The sequence below is a fragment of the Coturnix japonica genome, chromosome 5 (genome assembly GCF_054131305.1).
Source record: "Coturnix japonica strain WE chromosome 5, WE-NBRP24, whole genome shotgun sequence".
NCBI lineage: Eukaryota > Metazoa > Chordata > Aves > Galliformes > Phasianidae > Coturnix > Coturnix japonica.
In genome coordinates this window covers 51,953,081-51,977,439 of record NC_140667.1, presented here as the reverse complement: position 1 = coordinate 51,977,439, position 24,359 = coordinate 51,953,081, and the positions used below count along the sequence as shown (strand labels likewise).

Below are 24,359 nucleotides of genomic sequence, written 5' to 3'. Positions count from 1 at the left end.
AGGTTGTGGATGCCCCGTCCTTGGAGGTGTTCAAGACCAGGTTGGATGGGGCCCTGGGCAACCTGATCTAGTAAAGGTGTATGTTTGGTGGCCCTGCCAGGCAGGGGGGTTGGAACTACATGATCCTTGAGGTCCCTTCCAACCCGGGTCATTCTGTGATTCTGTGACTAGTTGCAGTATCTGATGGTATTTCATTTACCTCTTCAGAAGAGAACTTTGTACCTCATGTTCTACACATCATTCTGCTATAGACCCCGTTCAGAATCCTCCTCCTCTGAGAAAAGACGGTGGGTGTTGTATGTTTGCCTGTACATGCATCTGTAAGATTCAGGATTAAAGTACATCTTCTCCTCCCTTTGGCTTTAGTAGGGCTAGGAAGGCCATCTGGCTCCATTCTGTACGTCAGTCAGGCATCCTGAAAGTCAAGGACTCCAGAGCAGAGGATGAGTCTATATCCCACTGTCAGGCTCTAATTTCCTACTGTTATTGCTGATTGTTCACAGAACTGCAGCTGGGTTAAGAAGGATGAGGGGAAGGGTTTAAAAAAGAAGCGATCCTATTAATGGAAATGACTGAAGAAATGTGAAAGAGAAGACTCAGTTGAGCCTCGTTTGCTGCTTTATTGCAAATCATGCATGCAGTCTGTTCCAGGTTTGAGTTCTGTCTTTCGTGTTATTACATAACAAAGTCATGCTGCAACTTGGGTGCTTGCTCTGCTGGAAGTTAATCTGATTTGCATACAGGGTTGCGTGTGCTTAATTAAGGTGTCATTTCAACTCCAAGCAGTATTGTGCTTGAAAATCTTCATGGAGGAATATGTAGAACAGTGGTGATTCAGGTAGGCAGTGATGTGTGAGAGATGTCTGTGTGGATACAGACTTGAGAACAGGTCTGAAAGATTATTATTTTAGTAGGAAGGAGACACAGCTTTCTTACATTAGCTTCTTTGTGGTTTTTTTTTTTTCCTCCCTTTTTTAAAACTAAAAATAAATGTTATGGCTTAAAGACTGTATTACTCAGGTTGTAGCCACATATTGGTCATATTAAGCTCACATTCTTCCAGAATTTCTGTTCTTGTTCAGAAAAGTTAAATGCTTGCTGTATTCATTCTACCTGCAGATAAACTATTGTCTCCATTCAGATGTAACAAGGAATTTGAAAGTCTGGCCTTCATAGAATCGTAGAATGGCCTGGGTTGAAAAGGACCACACTGATCATCCAGTTCCAACTCTCTGCTGTGTGCAGGGTCACCAACCAGCAGCCCAGGCTGCCCAGAGCCACATCCAGCCTGGCCTTGAATGCCTGCAGGGATGGGGCATCCACAGCCTCCTTGGGCAACATGTTCCAGTGTGACACCACCCTGTGTGAAAAACCTCTTCCTAATATCTAACCTAAACCTCCCCTGTCTGTCTCAGTTTAAAACCATTCCCCTTTGTCCAATCACTATCCACCCTCATAAACATGCTGAGAGGTACAGGGTGGTGTTAGGGTTGGAAAATTAATTACCTGAAGCATGGCAAGGAATATGACTGCTGTGTCTTGCTATCCTTCTCAAGAGGGGAATACTTTACACCGTGGGCTCTGAATAATTTCCTAAGTAAAAGTTTCATGACCATATTGTAGTTATCCTTCTGCCTGGTTGTATTCACATCTGGTGGGTTGCTCACACCCTTGAGGAAATGCGTGTCAGCAAGTCACCTACCAGACTTATTTTAGAAGAACAACAACAACTCACACTCCTGGGAAGGGATAAGGCGTCTTCATTTTAAATGGAGAGTGGGCTTGTGAATTTTTGAAGAGTTCTAGCTGTTCTCTATGAGTTATTGGAGCTGCATATGATGTGTCTGGGGGTTCTTTTAGTCATGGTTTAGATGACAAAAAGTGACGAGCAACTTACAGAGCACAGCTCTGGGCACCTATTAATGCAGGAGATGAGAAGGAAATTTGCTTTTCCCAGTCCAAGCTTAGTAGTGCTTGTGGTCAGATTAACTGTATCCTATTCTTAATATTTCCATGTTTGGTTGTTTTTTAAACACAGTAATAAAACAATGTAGAATAGTTCACAAAATGTGGTATATGCCTGGGAACCCTCTGCTTTTTGAGCTCTAAATCAAGGAGAGTGATTTGAATTCTGTTTTATGATTTGTTCAACAATGAAAGTATCACATTCATTCAAATTCTGCTGCTGACACTGTATAAGAAGTACATTCTGTGAAGTAATTCCCCATTTGATTTATGGCGGCAGTCAGTAATTATTTTGATCACACCGACTCCATTAGAACTTTATGGCAAGATAAAATTGTGTAAGTCATCTTTCCTAGCAGTTGCAGCGATGTGAACCTCCTGCACGTGCTTAGGATACAAGACCAATTCTTGTTGGCCCTATTTTGTTGGCTGGTTATGGTTTGCATGAGCATTATTGTATTGTGTTCACTTGATCTATACAGCTGAAATGTATGGCTTTTGGTTTTGTGCATGTGACCAAGAAGAGCGTGCATGCAGAGCCTCTGCCTCACATTTCAGTTACTGTTGTGGTGAGATCAAATGTAAACATTTCTTGACTGTTTTTATTAACACATACAGATGTTTCTAAGAGGCTGATGATGTGTTGGAGGAGACATGCTGAAAGGCTTTGTAAAATATGGAGTTACACATATAGCTGGGGATGTGTTAGAATAATAATGTTATCAAAAACAATGTTATCACGTAGGAGACTGATCTAATATATTTCACATACACATTAAAACCTAAAATCCCTAGAAAATAACCTCTGCAAGTGCAGCAGCTGAGCTGGAGCCTTGGGTAAAACCTTGCTCTGGGATTTGACTTGCAGTTGATCTGTCTGACATCTTTGAATTGAAAATCTTCTATTGTTATTCCCTTACCTAGTGTTGTGTAACAGCAATTTGCACACTCTTCAGTGCTTGCTGAATTTGCAAGTATGTAAAATGTGCCACCTATTTTATGTACTTTTTTTTTTTTTTAAAATATGTAATGAATGCACAAATGAACTGATGTGGATTAGAAGGGTGGGTTAATGGGCATGGTGTGAAAGCCATGAAGATCAACCGGTCCACTTCTGCTGCCTGCAAATGTAATTCTTCATCTCTTAAGCATGAATATTTGCTGCATTGCGTCCCAATGGTTTCAATTGGAGGAAGACAGGGTGTGCAGTTCGTTGGTCTGGCTTGAAAACAAAAGAAGTGTGAACTGAGAGTATATGTGATTTTATTTCCAAACAGGTTTCTTTAAACTTGTCAGGGGTAGTTGTCTTTCACCAAAGCATGCATACGTTAAGGTTTTAAGTAAATCTGCTGCGTAGACATCTGAGAAGCTTGCTATGTGATTTAACTGGGAATCTAAGGATGAACTTTTATGAGATGGCTGAGCCATCCTAATGGCTTGCTGCTGCCTGAAGGGACAGATGCTCTCTTCCTTCTGTGTCTTGCTCCTAGTTGTCCAGATTGCCTCTATTTTTAATGCAGGCTCACACTCATCATCAGGTCACTTTACCTGCTTTAACCAAACGAAAGCAAAACCTTATCCTCCAGAGTAAAACCTGATGATTTTCCTTTCATTTCCATGCTACCATCGGAAAACCAGAAGTTGAAGAGGACTTCATGGCCTGGCAGTAGGGACCTAAGCAATGCCGCTGTCCTGGAAATAACAGCTAGTAGCAATGTCCTTGTTTAATTTAGACTAAAGCAATGACAATTTTACTTTTGTAGGGGAGAGGGGAGGAAAGTTTCTAATCGCATAATTACTTCTTATTTCTTAGGTTCTAGATCATCTTAATAACCCTTTTCTCTTTCCTTTTAGACCTGAAGGAAAGTCATCATGGGAGCATTTTTAGACAAGCCAAAGATGGAGAAGCATAATGCCCAAGGGCAAGGGAACGGGCTTCGTTATGGGCTGAGTAGTATGCAAGGCTGGCGAGTCGAAATGGAGGATGCACATACAGCTGTGATTGGTTTGCCAAATGGACTTGATGGATGGTCATTTTTTGCTGTATATGATGGGCACGCTGGATCACAGGTTGCCAAGTACTGCTGTGAGCATTTATTAGATCACATCACAAGCAACCAGGATTTTAAAGGGCCAGATGGGCCACCATCTGTGGAAAGTGTAAAGAGTGGCATCAGAACAGGTTTTCTGCAAATTGATGAACACATGAGAGTCATCTCTGAGAAGAAACATGGTGCAGACAGAAGTGGGTCAACAGCTGTGGGCGTCATGATTTCTCCCCAACATACATACTTCATCAACTGTGGAGACTCAAGAGGTTTACTTTGTAGAAACAGGAAGGTTCACTTCTTCACACAGGATCACAAACCAAGCAACCCATTGGAGAAAGAGCGTATACAGAATGCAGGAGGCTCTGTCATGATTCAGCGCGTGAATGGCTCTCTTGCTGTTTCAAGGGCACTTGGGGACTTTGATTACAAATGTGTCCATGGGAAGGGTCCTACAGAGCAGCTAGTCTCACCAGAGCCTGAAGTTTATGAAATTGAGAGATCAGAAGAAGATGATCAGTTCATCATACTGGCTTGCGATGGTATCTGGGATGTTATGGGAAACGAAGAGCTCTGTGACTTTGTAAGATCCAGACTTGAAGTCACTGATGACCTTGAGAAAGTTTGCAATGAGATAGTTGACACCTGCTTGTACAAGGTAGCAAGGCTTGAGAGGACAAGTTTGTGTTTTTGCTATTAGAAGTTTATAATCAAGTTAATGTTTTGATACCGCTCTATAATTATGTTTTATGTTAGTAAATAACTACTATAATTATCAGAGAAATGGCAATGATGGGTAAATAAGCACGCAACAAAAACAGCATGGATTTCTTGGTACCTTTTAAGAGTTGAAAGTCATGTACAGATATGTTGTGATACATGAGAAACTAGAAGCTTATGGGAAAGCAAGGGACCATAACTGTCCTTTTTTGGTTCACAGTGTACTTTACAAAACCTCAACTTTTAATCAGTGTAGAAAATAAGCTTTCCCTTTCTCTCCTGACCGTATAGTAACGTTACTGCCACAGTCATGTCAAGATGAATACAGAGTGATTCAACTCTTAGATTCATATCTTACAGTTCAAAGTCTTGTCTTGACAAATGAAAATCTGACTTCCTGAATCAGGTTTTGTTCTGGTTTAATGACTGTACTTCTCATTCTCTGTTGTCGTATGGCTGTGAAACTAGCACTGTTTTGTTAAACAAATCTCTGCAATTTTCTGCAGTGACTTTCCACCTTGTTTTAATAAACTGTAGGATGACACAGTTAAGAGATTTGAAATATTCAATTTCCTGACTTAGCACTTAGTTCCCTAAAGACAGGGTCTAAGTCACAGTGTAAAATGCACAGCTTTTCTTATACTATTGCAAGGCAAGACTGTGTCTCAGCTCATGCCATGTGGCTGACAAAGTCATTGTTCCCATTTGGAAAAAAAGAAATTTGCTTTCCAGCACTGTTAGAGGATTGATAAGGTGTATGTTTTTGTTTACAACTTTATCAGCTAGTCTTGAAAACAAATGCCATGGGATAAATACTGTCTTATGGATGCTGTATATTTTGCAGTAGCCAGCTGCCAGCACTTTCTTGTTTATCTATAGACAATTTTAAATGCTTGTTTGTTCTTGATCTCACTGACTTCAGTGCATTTAATTGTTAAGCGTAGATGCGTGTCTGTAGACAAGAGCACAAGGGTATTGAAAGCAAACTAAGCAGTACATTTTCTTAAGTAGAACATGTTTGTATTTAACCATTTAGTCAAAGTTCTAAATGTTTCCATTTCAAAGAGTGCTTTTGTAAAGGCTACAGCTCCATCCAGCTGGTCTTTTAATCAATACTATAACCTGTAATTTCTTTATTTCTTGTTTTTAAAGGGGGAAAAAAAGCCCTGATCAGTAGCAGTGTTCTTAAGTAGAAGTGCTGTCTGACTTCAGCAGCTTCCTGTGTTCTGCTTTTAAGCAGTAAATGTGTTGTTTACTGATCAAGTATTTCATGTTTTCTTTAAATGATTGGAAAGTGCTTAAAACAAGAGGAAACCCAACACTGTAATTGTACATTACTTATTAGTAGTATCATTTTGAAAAGACAGTGGGCTGTCTGTAACTGATTCCAGATAGTCTTCAAGGCATGAAGGTGGAAAAAAAGTGACTTGATGGTATTTTTTACTGAATGAACAACTAGAATTTTGGAAGAGAAAGTGAAGGCTAATGATAATGGGTCTGTATTCTCAATGCTACAGTTGAATTTTTGAGTGTGTGTGTAAAATGCTTTGGTTTGGTTTCAGTCTGGTGTGTGCGTGTGTTCTCAAACCTTTTCTTTTTTTTTTTCTCCCACCAGGGAAGTCGAGACAACATGAGTGTGATACTGATCTGTTTTCCGAATGCACCAAAGGTATCACCAGAGGCGGTGAAAAGAGAGGCAGAGTTGGACAAGTACCTGGAAAGCAGAGTAGAAGGTGGATCATTTAAAAAAAAATAAGTAACTTTGTTTCTAAACAGACCCCCCAGCCCCCTTCCCTTTGCAACAACTAAACTTAATCCATGCAAGCTTTTTAATAGACCGTCAAGTGCCGTTGGCCATCTAGTGTACATCTCTGAAAAAGGCACTCTTACAGTCCTGCTGTTTGACCTGACAGAATTCTGCTATGCAAGCGCAGTAGCTCATTGCCCTGAAAATTGTTCAGGATGACAGAATTTTCAGTTGTGCTCATGAGTTGCTCTTCACGAGTCCATTGACAGCAATAACTACAGGCCAGTAAATCATTGTTCCTGTTACACAGAGTTACACTGAAATAGTGTATCTTGCAAAATGTCTACGAAGATGGTAATTTGCATATCATTTTTCTATGTAGTTCTGTCTGCAAATTAGCCATAAAAGTATTTAATTACATGATTACAGCTTGATTACTGTTACATTAAAGGCACCTGCTGACGTGTATATTTATTTGGAAGTATATCAGAAGTCTGCTAAAGTTAATTGTTAAGCATTCCCGATGAGTGAAATCTGGGAGCATGTCCTTGATAATAACTAAAGAATTTTGTTTAAATTTGTATTTCTGGATGATTTAAACTTTGAGCTGAAACTGCAAGTCGTGGGTGTTTTGGATCGACTAACTGAAAGTGGTATTTAAAATCAATTTAATTTCAGAGATTTCTCATTAAAACTGGCTTTTATTGTGCCTTTTGATATTTCAAAGATGAACAGAGCTTGGATTTTGTTTCTGAAACGTAAGACTTGCTTTATGCATTGTTTGCATAGGCTAAGTCTATTTTTGAAGTGGACTCTTTGAGACCTGTATGTTACCAGTCTAGTTATGTATATATACTGTGAGAATCCTTAACAGCACACACAGCACAGTACACAGAGTACTTAGCAACGATGGTATCAGTGATTAATATGTTACAGGAATATATTGTGCACTTTTTTCCTCCTTAACTTGCACGAAGGTAATAGAAAGTGCAGCTTCGTAAGTTTCACAAAGGACTTGTCTACATGGGAATTCTGGGTTCAGATACATTAACATGAAGTTCAAAGCACTTACTACTGGTGTAAGTGCTCCTTAAGGAAGGAGTTGCCTGTTTCAAAGACCTTGTCCCCAAGGTTGTGGCAAAGTACAGTCATTGTGCCTCTGAACACAATTGACCAGATGGATCAAACCAGAAAAAATGCTCTAACTTTTTCCTAATAGGAAAGGTTGATGCACACCAAGCACTAGTGTGGATTTATTTGGCCATGTATCAGGAGTATCTGTATGGCAGAACTGCATGAGTTAAGTGTCAGATAGCTTTCTCCATTTCAGAGCAGTGAGCAGCAGGCATTTGAAGAGATCATTATGTAGGGCCCACTCACAGAACTGCTGAAGAGCAAGTATGCTGTGAAGTCACACATTAATTTACAGCATGCTAACTCTTTCTAATCTGGGCAAGTATTGCCTTCATGCCTTAGCTCAGACAAACCCGTTACATGCAGTATGAAGGTATCTTCAAGTTATGGCCACTGTATTTCCTAGATTATTAACAGTGGGGAAAGTTAACATTTTGTACAGACACCTCAGTAAATGAAGAATCTTACACTGGATCTGCATGTGTTTGTGGTACATACAATGAATTTGGCTCCAGTTCTTTCCATTTAAACAAATAGAAAATAGTAATGAGTGAAGTGTCATACTTGGATGGAAGCAAACAGATTCTGTATGTAGTTACAAAGCACTTTAATACTAATTTAATGACAAGTTGTCTGAGCTACTTGAGGAAATGATTTGTACTTCCCCTCAAGGGTATTTACTTCTTTTTAGTGTTGTCCTCAAACTTTTGTCTCTTGTTGCACAAAACTGTTATTTAAATTTATGATTATGTAGTGAACACTATTCAACCCTACACTGATTTATATCAGCTGTAGACAGGACTTCCACTTTTAGCTCCGACTGAGGAGGGTGGCTGAAAGGCTGAACTAAGGCAGAGCTTCAAGAGCAGGTGACAGTTGTTACAGTTAACTTGATTCTGGTGCAATTACATTGTTTCTTACTGGAAATGGACCATACAGAATTAGCTTGCAAGGTAGAACTGCTGTGCTACCTGAAATGTTCAACACTACAGTAATGATTTCTCATTAAGATGCTTTAGGAATGATAATGCTTGACTTTAAAAGCCTGATTTGTAGCTGAAGGAAATAGAAAATGTAAGGACTACTTCTAGACTTCCAGAGTTCTCTTACTAACTTATAATACCAGCTTAAAATTAAAATTCATTAAAACGGAAACCTGGTGAAAATGCATAAATCATATTTTTATGCACTTCAGTACTCAGTGTAGTCTCAACAGGTGATGAGATTTGATGCTTGCTAATAACGTGCATTCTTCCCAGTCATATTCTAGCCTAGGATATATTCTTACACTGCTAAGAAGTAGTGCAAGATTTATTACAGAATGGGGCCCTTTACTGATGGTCCTCTATAACAAGAGGGGACTTAAAATTAGAGAATCTTTTAGGTATCTTCCAAATGATTCTGTGAACAAGCAGAGATTATTCAGATTTAAAGGAAAAAGGCTTTCTACTTGCTATGCCACCATCAATCTCAGTGTGTTTGTAGTCCAGATTCATAGCTATGATAGCAACAGAAGAGGAAGCAAGTGTGGAGAAACGTCTTTTTGCCATTACTTGCAGTAAATAAGTGTTGCTCACAAAATGTTATGTGATCTTCATTGTAGAAGTAAGCAGTCATTCCAAAATGCATTGCTGTTATTTGCACTAATATGAGTTATTGATGTATTGACTTTAAAATGACACTTGTCCGAGCTTCTTTTATTGTTCTTAGTTTCTTACGTATTAATATTCAGTAATAGATAATGGTAGCAATATTTTACCTACACAGAGGTAAATTGTTTTCAGTTAGCTGCTACACATTCCCTCCCGTATTCTCACAACACTGCAAGTTTGAATTTTCTTAATCGTTATCTGGAATTCCCATTCAGAAAATGAAATAAGCAGATATGTTTTGAATTCTTTATTTGTAGGGTTATAAGCACGTTCTTCCCATGCTTGATGCCATGAAAATGTTTAGAAGGTTTTAAAGTAAATCGCATAGGTGTGGGGCTTATAAGATGTATTGCAAGAAAGTAATTCCAATAAATTAATGCAGCTAGCAGACCCGCTCCATTTGTTGTGTCATCAGTGTTCATTCAGTCTGTATCTTTAGTTATATCAAAATATAAATGTATTCATTTAGTGGAGACTGTATGTTACATGTACTGCAGTTACAGGTTGTGTTACTGTGTAGTATAGGTAAACTACAAAGTCCTTATTTTTGTACAGCAGAACTCTAGCTCTAGCACAATGTAGAATATATTAGATGTTCAAAATTGCACAATAAAGGAACTTGGCAAACCAAATCTGAGATCTTGCTTCTTATTCAGATTTATGAGTGTTAGATTATTTCCTCAATGTTAGATGGTAAAATGAATTTTAGCCATAGATTTTCTTAAGAAAACTGCAAATTTCTGAGGTATCTGGTGTGTGGTGTCAGATATCTCAAATGTAGGTTCTTATTTGAGCAGATTAAAGCTTTGTGTTACAATCTGACGCTGATGAGGACTAGACAGTGCTTCCATTGTAGCTTGCAAATAATTAGCACAGTCTGCCAGCAAAATAAAGCTGATTCTTTCTGTAAACACACATAGCCCTGAAAAACTACGACATGCACAAAAAAAAAAAACATTTATAGTTTATTTACTTATCTGAAATATTTTACAAAAAAAGGACTGGAGATGTGTTGGTTTTAAGCTTCAGTGTGTCATATCTCACTGATTAAATTACAAAGTGGAAACTTGGTATATTTTCTGCAATGACCCTTCAGAGTAAAATCTAAATGCTAAAGTATTTCTTTCAGGGATGGCACTGATGAGTTCCCACTGTTCTTCAAGCTGTATCAATACATGAAGAATAATATGCGTGTGTGTGTAGACATACCTATTGTATATGGGCTACAGTATTCACTTGAAGATCAATAATGCTGAGTCTTAATCACTCATCACTTATTTTCTAAGCTCGTATTTACAGGCAAACTGCAGAAATGCATTTTGAAGAAATAGAATGTATAAAATGTATTAAAATTTTATCAAAAGAGAATCTTTTCAGAGGTATTATAGCAAAATCTCTTGTGATTTCCATTGTGCTTACTGCTTTAAATAGGCCTATGAATGAAATAGGCCTAAGAGTAAAAGAACTACAGTGCAAGGCCTCTCTTCTCAGAAGTTGGAGGAGCTCAGCTTTAAAGAACTGCCTAGTAGTCACATATTCCAAGTTGAGTGAAGGGTGGAGCTGTCTCTTAACTCTTATGTCCCTGGCTTTCAATTTGTATGTGACAGTTCATTACATTTGCATGTTGCAGTGATGTGGTAAGGTACAAGTACTGGCCTATGGACTTGCAGTCATGTATGCTTGTAGTGGGGGGTCATTTTATTTTTGTGTCAGGTAATGAACTCTGTTTTTTGAAAATGCTGTTGCTTTCTATGATGGTGATAAACTTTAACCTTCTATTGCAGTGGTAAAACTGATGTTAATACCCAGTGTGTTTTGTTGGGAAAATAAAATAATGCCCTATCAGGAAAGCCATTAGACTTGTAATTGTTAGCCGTGTATTTCTGAAACCAGGGTGCATGTTAACAGCTAGCAGGGTATCATGTGTCAGATCCATCACAGGTCTTTTTTGTTATGGAACCAAATTAACACCATGTTGAGTACGGTCTGTCATTTATTTCTTATATTAACAGAACTTAAAGCTGCCTTTTTATAAAACTGAGTATTTCAATCTTTTTAAGTTAAATTTGGACTGCACTTACAAAAAAAGTACTTCTGATTCCCAGAGATCATAAAGAAGCAGGGTGAAGGAGTGCCAGACTTAGTCCACGTGATGCGTACGTTAGCAACTGAGAGCATCCCAAACCTCCCGCCAGGGGGTGAATTGGCAAGCAAGTGAGTTCACATCAGTGTAAATGTGTTTTTATTATTATTATTATTTAAATCAAAACTTAACTGTAAGGCCACTCTTAAAAGTATGGGGAGGGAGGAAGGGCACAGGACAAATATGATCTGTTCTTCAATTGTTATTACTGAACTTTTCTGAATGAAAAGGGAAAGCATGAGAACAGAGTTAACTATGAATCACTGTTAAAAATTACATGTCAAAATGTAGTTTTGAGAAGGGCTGAGGGTTGTTTGTTTTTTTTTAAGGGTGGCCTGAGTGTCTCTGTTTCTGTAATTAATTGGGTTTCTTTGGGTGGGACGTGGTTTGAAGGTACAAAAATAATGTACTGCCTTTAGTAGCTACTTGGACATATGGTTCTGCTCTTCAAAAAGTTTTATGCGTATCATGTTTTGCTTGGCAGCTTTCTTTTCTTGTCTGTAGCTAAGGCAATGTGGTAACTGCTTAAAATTTTGCTTATGCACCTCTCTGCTTGTGTCAAACACAAAACCAGGATAGAAGTCTATCAAAAAGGTTAAGTAGAATTTTAAATAGGCTGTTTTTGTCCTTGAAGAGTTCAGTGCTGGTGCAGTGTGGTCTCAAGTTGATGTTCAGCAGTGAAGAAAGAAATGCACTTAGCTTTTTCCACAGCAAGTGCTTTTTGGTTCAGAAGGTCATTCATGGACTTGTACTGTGTATACTGAGCACATGTGATGTGTAGCGTTTATTTTTAATACTTCAGTGTGTAGTTTTTGTCTCGTTACATAGGAACTTGAAGTCTGTGGGCACGTAGAGGAATAAATGATAAGTGGGCTGTAAGGATGACTTCTACATAACAAAATTCTTCTTTTATGATGTCGGAAAAGAAGAGATGGCTATTATATATAAATAGTAGTGTCTATTTAGGATGCGTTACAGTCATCTTGAAGCATTGATGAGTCAGTTACTCATAAAAGATGGCATACAAGTTGTTTATCAAGCTGCTTTGGCTAGCAGTAGCTTTGTGGTTGTGAGGCAGTGCTGAAGTTGCTGAAGCAATTGACTTTGGTGGGATTATGTGCTTTAGTGATGTTATCTTGAATAGTGATTGACAGAAGTATGGATTGAATTGTGTTGTAGTGTAACTTGAAGCGATACTGACAATTGGGAAAGAAAACAATACCTTTCAAGTAACACGGCTTTATTTAGAATCAGCGATATCTATCTCAAGGAGGAGAACAACTTTGTATGTGCATTGTAGTTGGGGAATAATTGCTTGTTTTTATTTCTTTGAATTCAGCCTCTTCCATGCTGTATGATCATTCGCTAGATTTTCTGTGATGCTTGTACTGCTCTATGGCAGTACTTGACTTTTCGATGTTACAAGAAGATTATAAAGACTGCCATCTGCTTTTTCTTTTACTTCAAATGCACTCTTTTGTGTTTCTCTTGCATGTATTCATGAGCAGTTAAGAGGTGGCTTTGAGGTTGTATCTGAGTTGTAGCGTGCTATTTTGTCATACATGGTCCTGCACATGAGGGTATCTGGAAGAAAATTGCTTTTGATGTCCAATCTATTTTTCCTTTCCTTTACTCCTCTCTTTCCTTCCTGCTCTCTCTCCAAAATTCTTATGTGCTGGGTAAGGCAGAGGTGTCCCTTATCCTTCACTCTCCCTTTTTTTGTGTATTACTTTTCATGAAAAACCTCTTTAAGCCTTGTCATAATATACGTAGGTACTAGCACAGTGTTGGTTGGGCACACAGATGGCCATGGCATTCAACCTGTATCAGGTTCTCTGATTTCCCCCCCCCTTTGTTTTTTTTCCTCTTCTGAATGTTTGGTTGTGCTTCTCTTCTCTTGAATGCAAACTGCCTATTCAGCTTTCTTTTTCTTGAACTTGAGGGTTTTAAAGGATTGGGATAACTATGGTCGGTGTGTAATGGCACTTAGGACTAACTTGCAGTAAACTTGGTTCTGCAGATAGAAGATCTTTAAAAGTTTGCTTTTTAAATTACATTTTTCCTAAGCAGTTTGACTTAAAACACTGTATTTGTCTTTTTGGTTTTTTTTTTCTTTCTGATCTAGACGGAGTGTAATTGAAGCTGTGTATAACAGACTGAACCCCTACAGGAATGATGATACTGTAAGTATCTCTTCTATGGCATTCTTCCCTCCCACCCCAGTCACTGTATTTGTTTTGTAAAGAAATGTATTTCCAGTTCTTCTTTCCCCAAAAAAAAGAGCCATTTTGTGCCTTTGTGGTTGTTTTTGGGTACCTTCTGCTGATAGTAGAACTCCAGCATGGTTTACTTGTTGGTGTTGGAATTCCCTGATTTGTATCTTGCAAATGTGACACAGAAGTGAAATGCCTTCAAACATAAAGCTGTGCATTGGCTTTGAAACAGAGTGCTACTGTTTGGCAGTTCTCTCTCAGTACCTTTAGCCTAACAATGCCATAATGCTATCTGAAAAGGGGTGTATTTTGAATGTAAAACGTTCTGTTTAAGTTACTGTTCCACAAATGAATGTCAAACGTCTTCATTTTATGATGATGATGTTGGCAACTAGGATACAGGAATTTACATACTGAATAGTTGGCATGCAGCTCCTGCATTTTTACTCACTACTGCTTTTATTCTGCATCCTTACACTTGGAAAAGCATAACCATCTTAGTCTTTCATATTCTCCTTTGCTCCTTCTGGTTTTGAAGAAAAATCTGGGGGTGGTACTCTTGCAAAGAGTAATTTTAGCGATCTTGGCTTTTGTACTACACCTCCGTGCCAACTGTTCTTCCTCTTGGTTTGTAATGCATTCTGTGTGCAAGTTTGAATGAAGGGTGCAGAAATTGAATGCTAAGAAGTTGTCGTATGTGGCATTGCTAAAGACTTAATTAGCCTCTTCCCTCTCAAAAGAATCAGTAAGACAGTACTTTGAAAGAAGAGTAATACTTCTATCTCCTGCAGTCTCTGTAACAATAGGGATGTGCAGCTGTAGAAGTACCAGCTGAGACCATTGTCCAAGCCCATCATGTCACTTTGCTATTGAGAGAAGATAGTACTTAATGCTGAAACAACCCCAAATTGCCACTGTACGTAAGCAGTTTGCTCTGCTGGCTGTGCTACTGATTTAACTGTTGGTTCAGCTAGCAAGCTGCGGCCATGCTTAGTCATGTTAACATGTATACCCAACTTAGTGGAACAGATGAGGCAGTTAGATTACGCCAAATGTAGAACAAACTAAGTGAGGGGAGAGGAAACAGTTACAAAGTAAAATGATTAAATACCACTAGAAGTTCACCATTTGGTCTGTGTTAAGATGTGTTTTCTTTTAACTGATAGCAGGAATTAATTAAACATTTTTCCAGAGTGGTTCCATTTCTCAGCTATACAAAACCCTCCATAGTCTGGGGGCCTAAATGGACCTAATTTAAGGGTTACTCAGATATTGGATGCATGGATGTAGTGATGTGCAGCATGACCATGATGTTATGATTTAGAGCCGACTATGTCTTTGATTCCAATTCTATATTGCAGAATTTTTTTTCTCCTTGCAGACTTATTACAATTCAACATTAATGTTTCTAGCATTACTTACTGAAACTACGCTTTCCTATTTAACCTTAAATTATGACAGGTAAAATTGATCGGATTTACAATAAAGTATTGGTTAATGACTGTCTTCCTATGCAGTGAGAAAGGACTGAAATATCAAATAATAATAATAGCACAAGGCACATCCTGGCCTTTTAATGTGCCAATGTAGAAAAGATATGCATTTACATTACTTCTAACTATTCTGGGAATGCTTGTAAGTACTATTCCTGGGATATTATTGTCAGTAAGCAGTTGAGAAAAAACTTGATGAGATTTTGAAATGTTTGCTACATAGTGTTTCATTAATTGTGTATGTTTTTCTAGATGCCTCTTGAATGTTGTTTCTGCTATTTCTGAAAGGAGAGAGAAAACAGGCTCCTAAAATGATTCAAGCTTTTTCCCTTTTCAGTCTGGATTATCCAGAAACTGCTGTAAATATGGGCACTCCAGACTTTAAAGGGCTCCTTCTTTTTTCTTTAAGGATTCTGCCTCAACTGATGATATGTGGTAAAACTGCTCATCTAGCTGTGGAGTTCACGTTTCATTCTTCAAATGAAAGTGCAGCCCAACCTCAGTGACCCTTCTTAACATCCATCCTCAATACTAATTAAAGAAGGGAGTACGATGTGTTGGTGAGAGTGACTGCAGCAGAAAACTACAGCAGTACGACATCTAGCCCAGGAACTGATCTTTTTTTTTGTAAAACAGACTTCTGTAAACGTGATTTCAAACCATAATCCATGTTGTAAATCAGACTCCAGCAATTTATGTTGTATGATTTTGTTTGTTTTTTGGTTTTTTTTTTGTAAAGTGCAATTGTCTTTGTACAAAATGCTCATATTTAATTATGAACTGCTTTAAATCACTACAAAGGTTAGAAGAAATGTTTGACTTGTGTGATGCAACAATATATATCCCTTTAAATTCATGTTGTGGTTTTGGATTGCAAGGAGCAGCAGCCTAGCCAGCTAGGTGCTCAGGAGGTGCACAAAACTGTAAAGATAACGTTTTGTCTTCTATGAGAGCTGATCCTGTGGGTGATTTTCCCAAAATCACAGTAGTGAATTTGCTTGGCAATGTGAAAACAAGAGAGTAGTGCACGTTCTTCAACAGGCGGATCTTGTTTTCTCAGAGGTACTCCTGCTCTCACATTGAGTTGAAGGGAGTTCTGATTTCGGCTTTGGTGGGAGTTAAATCATGCCCTATTAATAGCATCATGCGTTCATAAGCATATGAACCTCGAGATTAGAATGCCTCGATTCTCTGCACCTCTTTCCATTAACCCTTACCTGGAAGTACGAATCACTGAGCACAAACAGGCAGCTTTCTACATACCGTAGGAGCCTGCAGCATTTTTACAATCTTAATTGGCTGGATCTGCTGCTGTTCCAAGTGAAATACTTTGAATTCCATTTTATCAATAAAGCTTGGTTTAACAAACAAGAAATTTATCCATAGATGTGTAATTCCTTTTTTTTTTCCTGCCTTTTAAAATGTCAGTGCCATTGTAAATGATCTTTTACACGTGGAAGAATATTTTTATTAATTGGTAGCCCATTTTTGAGATGGGAAGAGTTTTGATGATTGCCCAAGAAATAGCCATATGCTAGAGGATGAAGTGGGATTAATCTGTGACCCTGTTTTTTTAACAAGTATGGATTTTTTTCAGGCTGCTTCTTTACTCCCCACTGAAGATGTGCGTTGGTTTGAATTTGCCTACTGTTTGATAAAAATACATTTGTCAGAGCCTGACAATCTTTAACATTTTATGGCGTGTGTTTTTTAATTGACCCACTTACTTACAATGAGAGACTAGTGGTTAAACAGTACTTGTGAGTAGAGATATAGCATGTTGATAATATCTAACTGTTTGTTGTTGAAAATTCTAATTTAAAGTTTTATAAGAGAATCAGCTAAGTTGATTTAAGGTTAGCTTTCTCCCATTGAACATGCAAAATTAAGTTCTAAAGTCAGTCGTGTTTGCAGAACTGCTGTTTTGTGCACCTTGTATTGTCCTTTTGGTTGAGAGTATTGTGTTTAATATGTAGTTTACTCATTTAGTAGGCAGATTCCCCAAAAGGAAAATCAGTAAAGCAAGTAGACTGTAACATTTACTGCAGTGAAACAGAATCAAAATGTGGTGTATAATTATTTTGATAGGAAAACGTAGTACAATGCATTTTGCTATGTGTCTTTCCCTAACTTTGAAATATACATATTTGTATATATAGCCTTAAAACTAATGCAGAGTTAGGGAACACTGAACAGTGCAAAAGTAACTTATAGTGTCTTGGAACTAAGTATAGTATATACCAGCAAAGTTTTCTTTTTATCCCTCTTGTCTGTGTGGGGTGCTTAAACGTAACTTCATTGTATTCAGTTTGTAATCTGTTGGAGCATGAATGAAGAAAACATAAGCACTATTTGTATTTATAAATTTCTAGCAATTTTTGCTTAACGAACCAGTTCCTTCCCTACCTATGAATAAATGCTTAAAATGTCTAATTTTGTTGTAGAGTGCAAAACTATAATAACGTTAAGTGATAGCTTCACAGGCACCTAATTAACAGGTGTATGTAATGATACGTGGCGTGTTAGTGCAGAAAGCTAAACGCAATTTAGGACTAGGCAGATAATGGTTCTGTCCTTTTTCATATAGACTGAAGCTTAGCTTTGGAAACTGCAAAACCTTGAACTGGACTGTGGAAACCTTTTCAGTTTCGAACTTGTAAAAAAATCGGAAGCAAAACTGTGGTGTGTAAAGCCATAATTCGTAGTCACTTAAACTGTCTCGGTGACAGACTTGTACAGTTGAAGCCTCTTCCTGTGAGGCCTCCTGAAGGTCAGGAAGAACGTACCTCTGCTGTTGTGACAGGTGCTGGAACTGGGTTTGAGGGCAGTGGCAGAAAGCCCGTTTCAGGCCTTTCTCCCTCCCGCCTACGTTCAGCGTTTTGAAGAGGTCAGAGCACTGAATCTATTCTGTGTGCACAAACACTGCCGTTTTAGATACAGATTTTGATTACAAAACACACTAACGATGTCAAGCATCCTAGAAAAGAGGCAAGCTGTACTTTTCACTGCTCTGAAAAGAAAAAGGCACTTTTGCACGTTTGTGCATCTCCTTCTTGCACCAGAAACTTTTCTGTAATGCTAAAAATGTTAGCACCTCAGGGGCAAGGCAGCAATTTGTTTCGGAAGTATTGTGTGCTATTTATTTCCCTCGTGGAAAAAGATTCCTGTGGGACAAAAATGAAAACTGTGTGATGCTTAAGAGATGTATTTTTAAATACATGTTCAAATAGGATGGTCCCAGTTTGCTTGGGGTTTTTGGGGTTTTTTTTGTCTGTTTTAAACAGAATCAAAAACTTGGAAATTATATTTGTAAAGCTACTTCTCTTCGTGCAACTTTGTTCTCCTTCTACATTTAACAGCTTCACTGGCTTCGGTTTTCTGTGAGTTTTGTTACAGTCGGATTCAATGTTTCACTGGTCGTTCTGGGAAAATACCTGTACTGCTTTATAGTCAACTGTTTCAAATAATTCTCACTAATTCAGCATTGAAATATGTTCAAGACAGAAGCTGCTTCTAAAGCATGTTTTAAAACCAGTGTTGGATTAACTAAGTGTGATTACGTTAAGCAGGCCCCCAGACTTGCAAGGCTTTGTAAATCCGTTGTATCAGTCGCATCCTGGTACCCACAGTGGGCACAGATCAGCAGGTCCTGAGCAAGCAGCGGCCTTTCAGCTCGCCTGCACTTCTGTAGTCTGTAAGCAGCTCTGCAGAACCCCTGGTGCGTGGCCAGCACTCTGCAATCTCCAACAGAAGTCAGGATGGGAGATGGGAAGTTGTTATTAACCTATGCTGAATTGTGGTAATTCTAGGTTGTCTCATGCTAGCGAGATGCCTGCAGAATATTAAGCAGCAGGGGAGGAATTGTAGCACTGACCTTGGTGGTTCATGCAGGTGCCAGAGTTGTTCATCTTAACGTGTGCTCAGGATACTGACTTGAATGACAATTAAATTGTTTACTATGAAACTGATGCCGTCTCAGCTGTATAGGTTAAAATCTGAGCCATTCTGCTTAGTTCAAGAATTGGAAACTTTGAGGTGATTTAGTAAAACTGGGGAATAGTTTGCACTGTAGTTGATACCCCGATAAGCACCTCATTTTGACTTGTTGCACTGGGATAATACAGGCTTCCTATTGCATTTTGGCTTTTTAATAATTTATAAACTAAGGATATGGTTTCATGGTCAACTAATATCAAGACTGAGCTGCTGCTGTAAGTTTCCTTCTACTGCCCGCTTTGTGTCAGTGAAATAGTTATGAGAGGGAGAGAAAAACTCTGCCCTTCAGCTTGGCTAAATGGGTGTTCCAAGTACCTGGTGCTGGGAAGGCAGGGCTGTGAGTAGCACTCCTTAGCCACACATGGGGAAATCAGAGCCCCAGTGCAGATAAGTGATGGACCTACATAGGAAATATCAAAGCCTTTGTAGATCTTTCTCCACACTGTGCTTAAGACATATATTTTACCCTGGTCAGCGTTCTTTTTCTTGAAACTGGAATCATGAAGCTTTGAGTTTAATGTCTTGTATGGGAGCTCCATGCTGACAAATGTACTTTTTGTTAACTATCTCTATTTATATTCAGTTCTGTCCCAAGAGGGAGGCAGCGTGGCTGTCACAATTAGGTTAATGAAAAGGCTCTTAGAGTCGACCTTATTTCAGTGTACAGCAGGATTTCATCATGTTAAGATGTTCGCTTGAATTTCTACACGTGCATTCTTGAACTGCTTTATGGCCAAATGACTTGGTACATTTAAATATCTTCATATTTAAGCTTGGCCATTCCAGTAATAGGTGAACCTTTAGTCATCAAATATTACCCTTTTTCCTCATAATTGGGCAAATAGAAGATTTTAATAAAAACCTGACGTGCCTGGCTTAGATTAAGAAGCAGCAGAACTGGGTAGAGCTGGGGAGCTGTACTTTACAGCTCTATTTCCTTAGGAATTGGAATTGTTACTCCGTGCCAAGCTTCTGGAGGTGTAAAAATGTCTTCAGGATAACTGGTATCACTCCTTGTTCCTGCAGCTGTGTCCATTTGAGATGGTGACGACCCAAGCCTTCATATGACATTACAGGGTGCAAAGTCCCTTCTAGGCTGGATAGATTTTTAACTCTTTAAATGGCAAGAGGAGGCTCCACATGTTATAGTGCATAAAATGAATGCAGTTCCTAGAGTGAGCCATTAAAATACATAAAAATAGAGTGAAATTTGCAGGTGGCAATCTGGGCTGAGTATTTTGGAATAGAGCAGTGTTGATCAGAGGCTGCAGCCTTCTGGTGAGCTCTGCAGTGCTTGCACAGTCTGCAGCTCAGACATCGCCTTTAGAAGCTTTTTGTACCCTTGTTTTGTTTCCATACTGGTGTTGCTTTGTGAGTGCGGCAGTCACCTGGGCCGTGGTGTTTGGTCGTAGGAGCTCAAGAGGCTGCAGGAGAACTTAGAGCTTTTGTTTACAGTCATAGACAGCTGAGTGCTTTCAAGTACAAAAGGAACAGAAAGCATGCTGAAAACACGGTTTACATCATCTCCTGCTGAAAATGAATTTCCAGGAGAATCTTCCAAAATTCATTTAGTACATGAAAAAGTCAGGCACTTTAATCTGATCGTGTTGCAGTTGTTGACTTACAGCAAGCCATCTCTTTATTTCATTTTCTTTTCAGGTAGCAGTAAAACAGTTTTTTCCTTATCCTGCAGGCACTGTTACACTAGAGATCTTTGCTTCTCTGCTAAGGGTCCAGGAGTGGTCGTGGTGTCTTAGGAAAAGGGCTTCTTAGGAGAGAGCCTTTGAAATCATAGAGTTTTGGTGGTGGGCTTAATATAAAGAATGCCTTCTGTAGCATTAGTGATGTTGTTCGACTCTGGAAATATCCAAACTTCGGTGAGATGGGATGGTAGGTCAGACTTCAGGATTATGTATGCTTCTATGGCTAACCAAATCAGTGTGCTTAACTCGTTCTGATTCCTGTCTGAATGCTTTTTAAAATACCTTTTGTGTTGAAATAAAAAGAAAAAACACAATAATAATAATAATGAGAGGGAGGAAACCAATGCTCCTTACTACTGTATAACCAGTAATTTGTTTGCAAGGATGAGTGCTGTGACAGTTGCATTTTTCCCTAAGAGCACTGCATCCACACTTCTCAGCTCAATAGCACTGAGCCAAACCCGCAGTTCACGTGTGCTTCCATTAACTGTGCGGCTCCGAACAGCTGATGGAACCTGTGCTCTTGATGGCTGAAGTAGGCAGGACTCTTGACATGCATTGTGAGCGAGCCTCCAACGCAAAGGAGCTGCTGTTGTGATTTCTCTTGGGAAGCATCTTTGTGAATTAAAATGAGAAAGCAGACTTGCAGGTCAGAAAACGTTACATACTTTAACTTCTCTTGATGCCTGTAGACTGAGGTCTTCGGAGTTTCATTTGTATCACTGAGTTCAACTCAGTTTGAGCAATGGGAAATACCAGTTGCCAATTTCATTTTCACTGTTGGGTTTTCAGGCTGCAGTGCGACATGTTAGTTTACACTGCAAGGGAAAATAGAACTGAAGTGATCTTAGGAAAGTGGAAGTTAACAACAGCCTGCTGATGGTGGTGGAGAGTCACTCCCAGCACGCAGAGCTTGCACAAGTATCGTTGCAGCCAAAGCTGTCCCAGTTTTGTTGGAGCTAAATGTAATCATTATTTGGAGTTGGTTTTGAAAAAGATTTCAAAGCCGAAGGGGAGGAAGGTGGCAGTCCTAAAGCAGAGCAGTAGATTAACTACAATTAATAATGTCTTAATTCTTTGAGTATTCAAGTCAGCAGGTTTTTTTGTTGGTTTTTTTTTTCCTTTTAAAACATCAGAAGGACAAAATTTAAGAGGTTCAGGTCTTTCATGTACTGCTTTTGGCTTTAAGAATAAAAGGATGGAACCCAGAATGAATTAGCTGGGATGGGAATGCAAAAAGGCCCTAAACCCCTAGGAACAAATGTGCTGAATATGCAGAGCATCGTTTCCATGTCCATTAATGGAACTACTGAAAACATCAGTGCTGGCGTTTTAGGGAGCTTTTGTTCTTGCTGAGTGTTTGATGCTGGACTCTCAAGTCTGCTGAGTGTGAAACTTTCAGACATGTAAATAGGAAGCTGGGCGTTATGTGATGGCCCCCAGTCTGCAAGGTGCTGGAGGAGCCATTCCCATGCCTTCTGCTTGCTGCCATAGGAACAGCTTGATGCTGGACACTGGGATTTCCTACAGTCCGTTGCTGGTGTTGTGATTCACAATGACCACAAGTACCAAGAGTTAAGTTGTGTTTATTAACCAGATCTAACTTTTTGGTGCCAGGAATCAAGTCTGTAGAGCGAGTGCTGAGTTCTGCAGGTGTTGGTAACTAATCGTGCCAGGCAGTTCAGTGCTCAGATAACTGAATCACTGGTGACAAGGGGTTAATAGGAGACACAAGCCTAGGTTCTCCTAGCCAGGGGATTTGGGTATTTGAGAAGTGTGAGTCGATAGCATTTCCAGAACCGGCTGCTTCATTCATGTTTCAAAGCAAAGATTTAGGTTCTTATCATCTGTCTTGTTACTAAGCCTATGTACCAACATGCTGAATTAGGGAGTTTTCACCTGTCTCCTCACAGCGTTAACTCCACGTCGTACCATGAAAGTCTCGTCCGCAGTGACAAGCTGTGCCTGTCTTTTTAGAAGGTTCATCACCTCTTTATATCTATTTTGTGGAAAGTGTAACTTTTTCATTGATGACTTGTATAAATGTGTGTTACAAATGGAGAGATTTAAGCTTGAAAAGCATGTTTGCGGAATACACAGCTTCGTTATGGAATTTATAAATTTAACAGAGTAATATACCAGAGCATAACTATTTTCCTTAAGTAGAATGTATAACAATATATAATAATTTATTCTCCACGTAGTTCACCGATATTTACAGTTTTACACAATTCAAACTGTGTGTTTACAGAAAGTTCAATAAATGTATATTTTGTACTATGTACAGATTCCTGGTCCCAAAGAAAATGTGTGAACTTAGTTTCTAACTTAACTTTTGAGATTGTACCTTTCTCTTTTTTTTTTTCTCTCCTTTGGTTTGGAATCAGTTGAACGAACTGCATTACGCCTGTTGACGGTGGAGGCTTGCTTTGGAGTGAATGGGAATTGGAAATATTTCTAATCTACGAAAGTGATTCCACTAAATAAAACAGGCAATGACACTGTGTGTGTGTATTTGGTATGCTCTAAACCATCTTCACGTCTGCTTTATTGTCACTAAATTACAAGCTGGCTATCAGGCCTCGTTCTGTTTCCTGTTTCAAATAGAAGATGAAGCGTTTGTTCTCACCACTTGTTAATTATGGAAGTAAAAATCCCCCTCTTCCATGTTAAAATTCCAAGACCAAGCAGTGCACAGCTCCAGCCCTGGTCTTCCTAAGATGTCACCTCATCTGGGGTCGTCAGGAGAGCAGGGGATGATCAGGATGCCCAGCATCTGGAAGACCAACTCACACTGGAGCAAGATATATTTGAGCCTTGTGTCCTGAGTCAGTACCATAGAATACAGAGCAGACTGTTGTAATTTGCAGAATATAAGGATGCTACAGGAAAAGGCTGAATGTGGCTCTGGGCAGCCTGGTCTGGTGGTTGGCGACCCTGCAAATAGCATTGGGGTTGGAACTAAATGATCATTGTGGTCCTTTCAACCCAGGCCATTCTATGAAAAGATAAATCCACTGTTTTTAGCCTGCGTGATTTGGAGAGAGAACGGCCTTATATACTGTCTCCTTGGAAGTCTTTTCTCTGAGCAGAGAGCTGGTAGGGTTCTTAGGAGAGCCATATGAGTCACAGTAGGGAAGGGACGGGTGGGCATTCTGCTGTACCTGCGAGCTGGAAAAAGGATTTTAATCTAAGGATTAAAAATCAAACCTACTGGTTTTGCTACTTGTCCAGAAAAATTAGGAGATGTTCTCTGTGTGTTTAATAACTAAAATTGCTGTGATACAACTGAGTGTTAGCTTTGGTTCACACAAATCAAGCAAACGTGGGAGACAAAGTGCATCCCTTTGTTTTCTACTTGAAAGCTTATGGAAAATGCTTCATCCCATGGAATTGGGTGTTTTAGTTTAATTTTTCCTCAAACGAAAGGAATAATTCACCCCTGACTAACATTGTTGGATCATGTAAGTGCTTTTTTAATGCTTGGCGTGTCCTCATAGCCTTGAATGTCACTAGTGGTGTTTGGAGAGATGTATTCGTCTGAC

The 24,359-nt window shown here is 39.0% G+C and overlaps 1 protein-coding gene across 5 annotated transcripts in view; it reads left to right on the top strand.

Moving 5' to 3' along the window:
- PPM1A (protein phosphatase, Mg2+/Mn2+ dependent 1A) overlaps positions 1-23,318 on the top strand; it is a 32,897-nt gene extending 9,579 nt beyond the window's left edge. The window contains exons 2-6 of one of the 5 annotated variants that reach the window (XM_015865753.3): positions 3,820-4,671; positions 6,349-6,466; positions 11,372-11,480; positions 13,535-13,592; positions 15,525-23,318. In XM_015865753.3, the coding sequence (XP_015721239.2) occupies positions 3,838-4,671; positions 6,349-6,466; positions 11,372-11,480; positions 13,535-13,592; positions 15,525-15,554 (1,149 nt within the window). In that variant the 5' untranslated portion in view covers positions 3,820-3,837 and the 3' untranslated portion in view covers positions 15,555-23,318. Of the gene's footprint in view, positions 1-3,819; positions 4,672-6,348; positions 6,467-11,371; positions 11,481-13,534; positions 13,593-15,367 lie in introns of all 5 variants that reach the window. The other 4 variants (XM_015865751.3, XM_032444623.2, XM_015865754.3 and 1 more) reach the window with 4 other exon arrangements.
- The last annotated feature ends 1,041 nt before the right edge of the window (positions 23,319-24,359 follow it).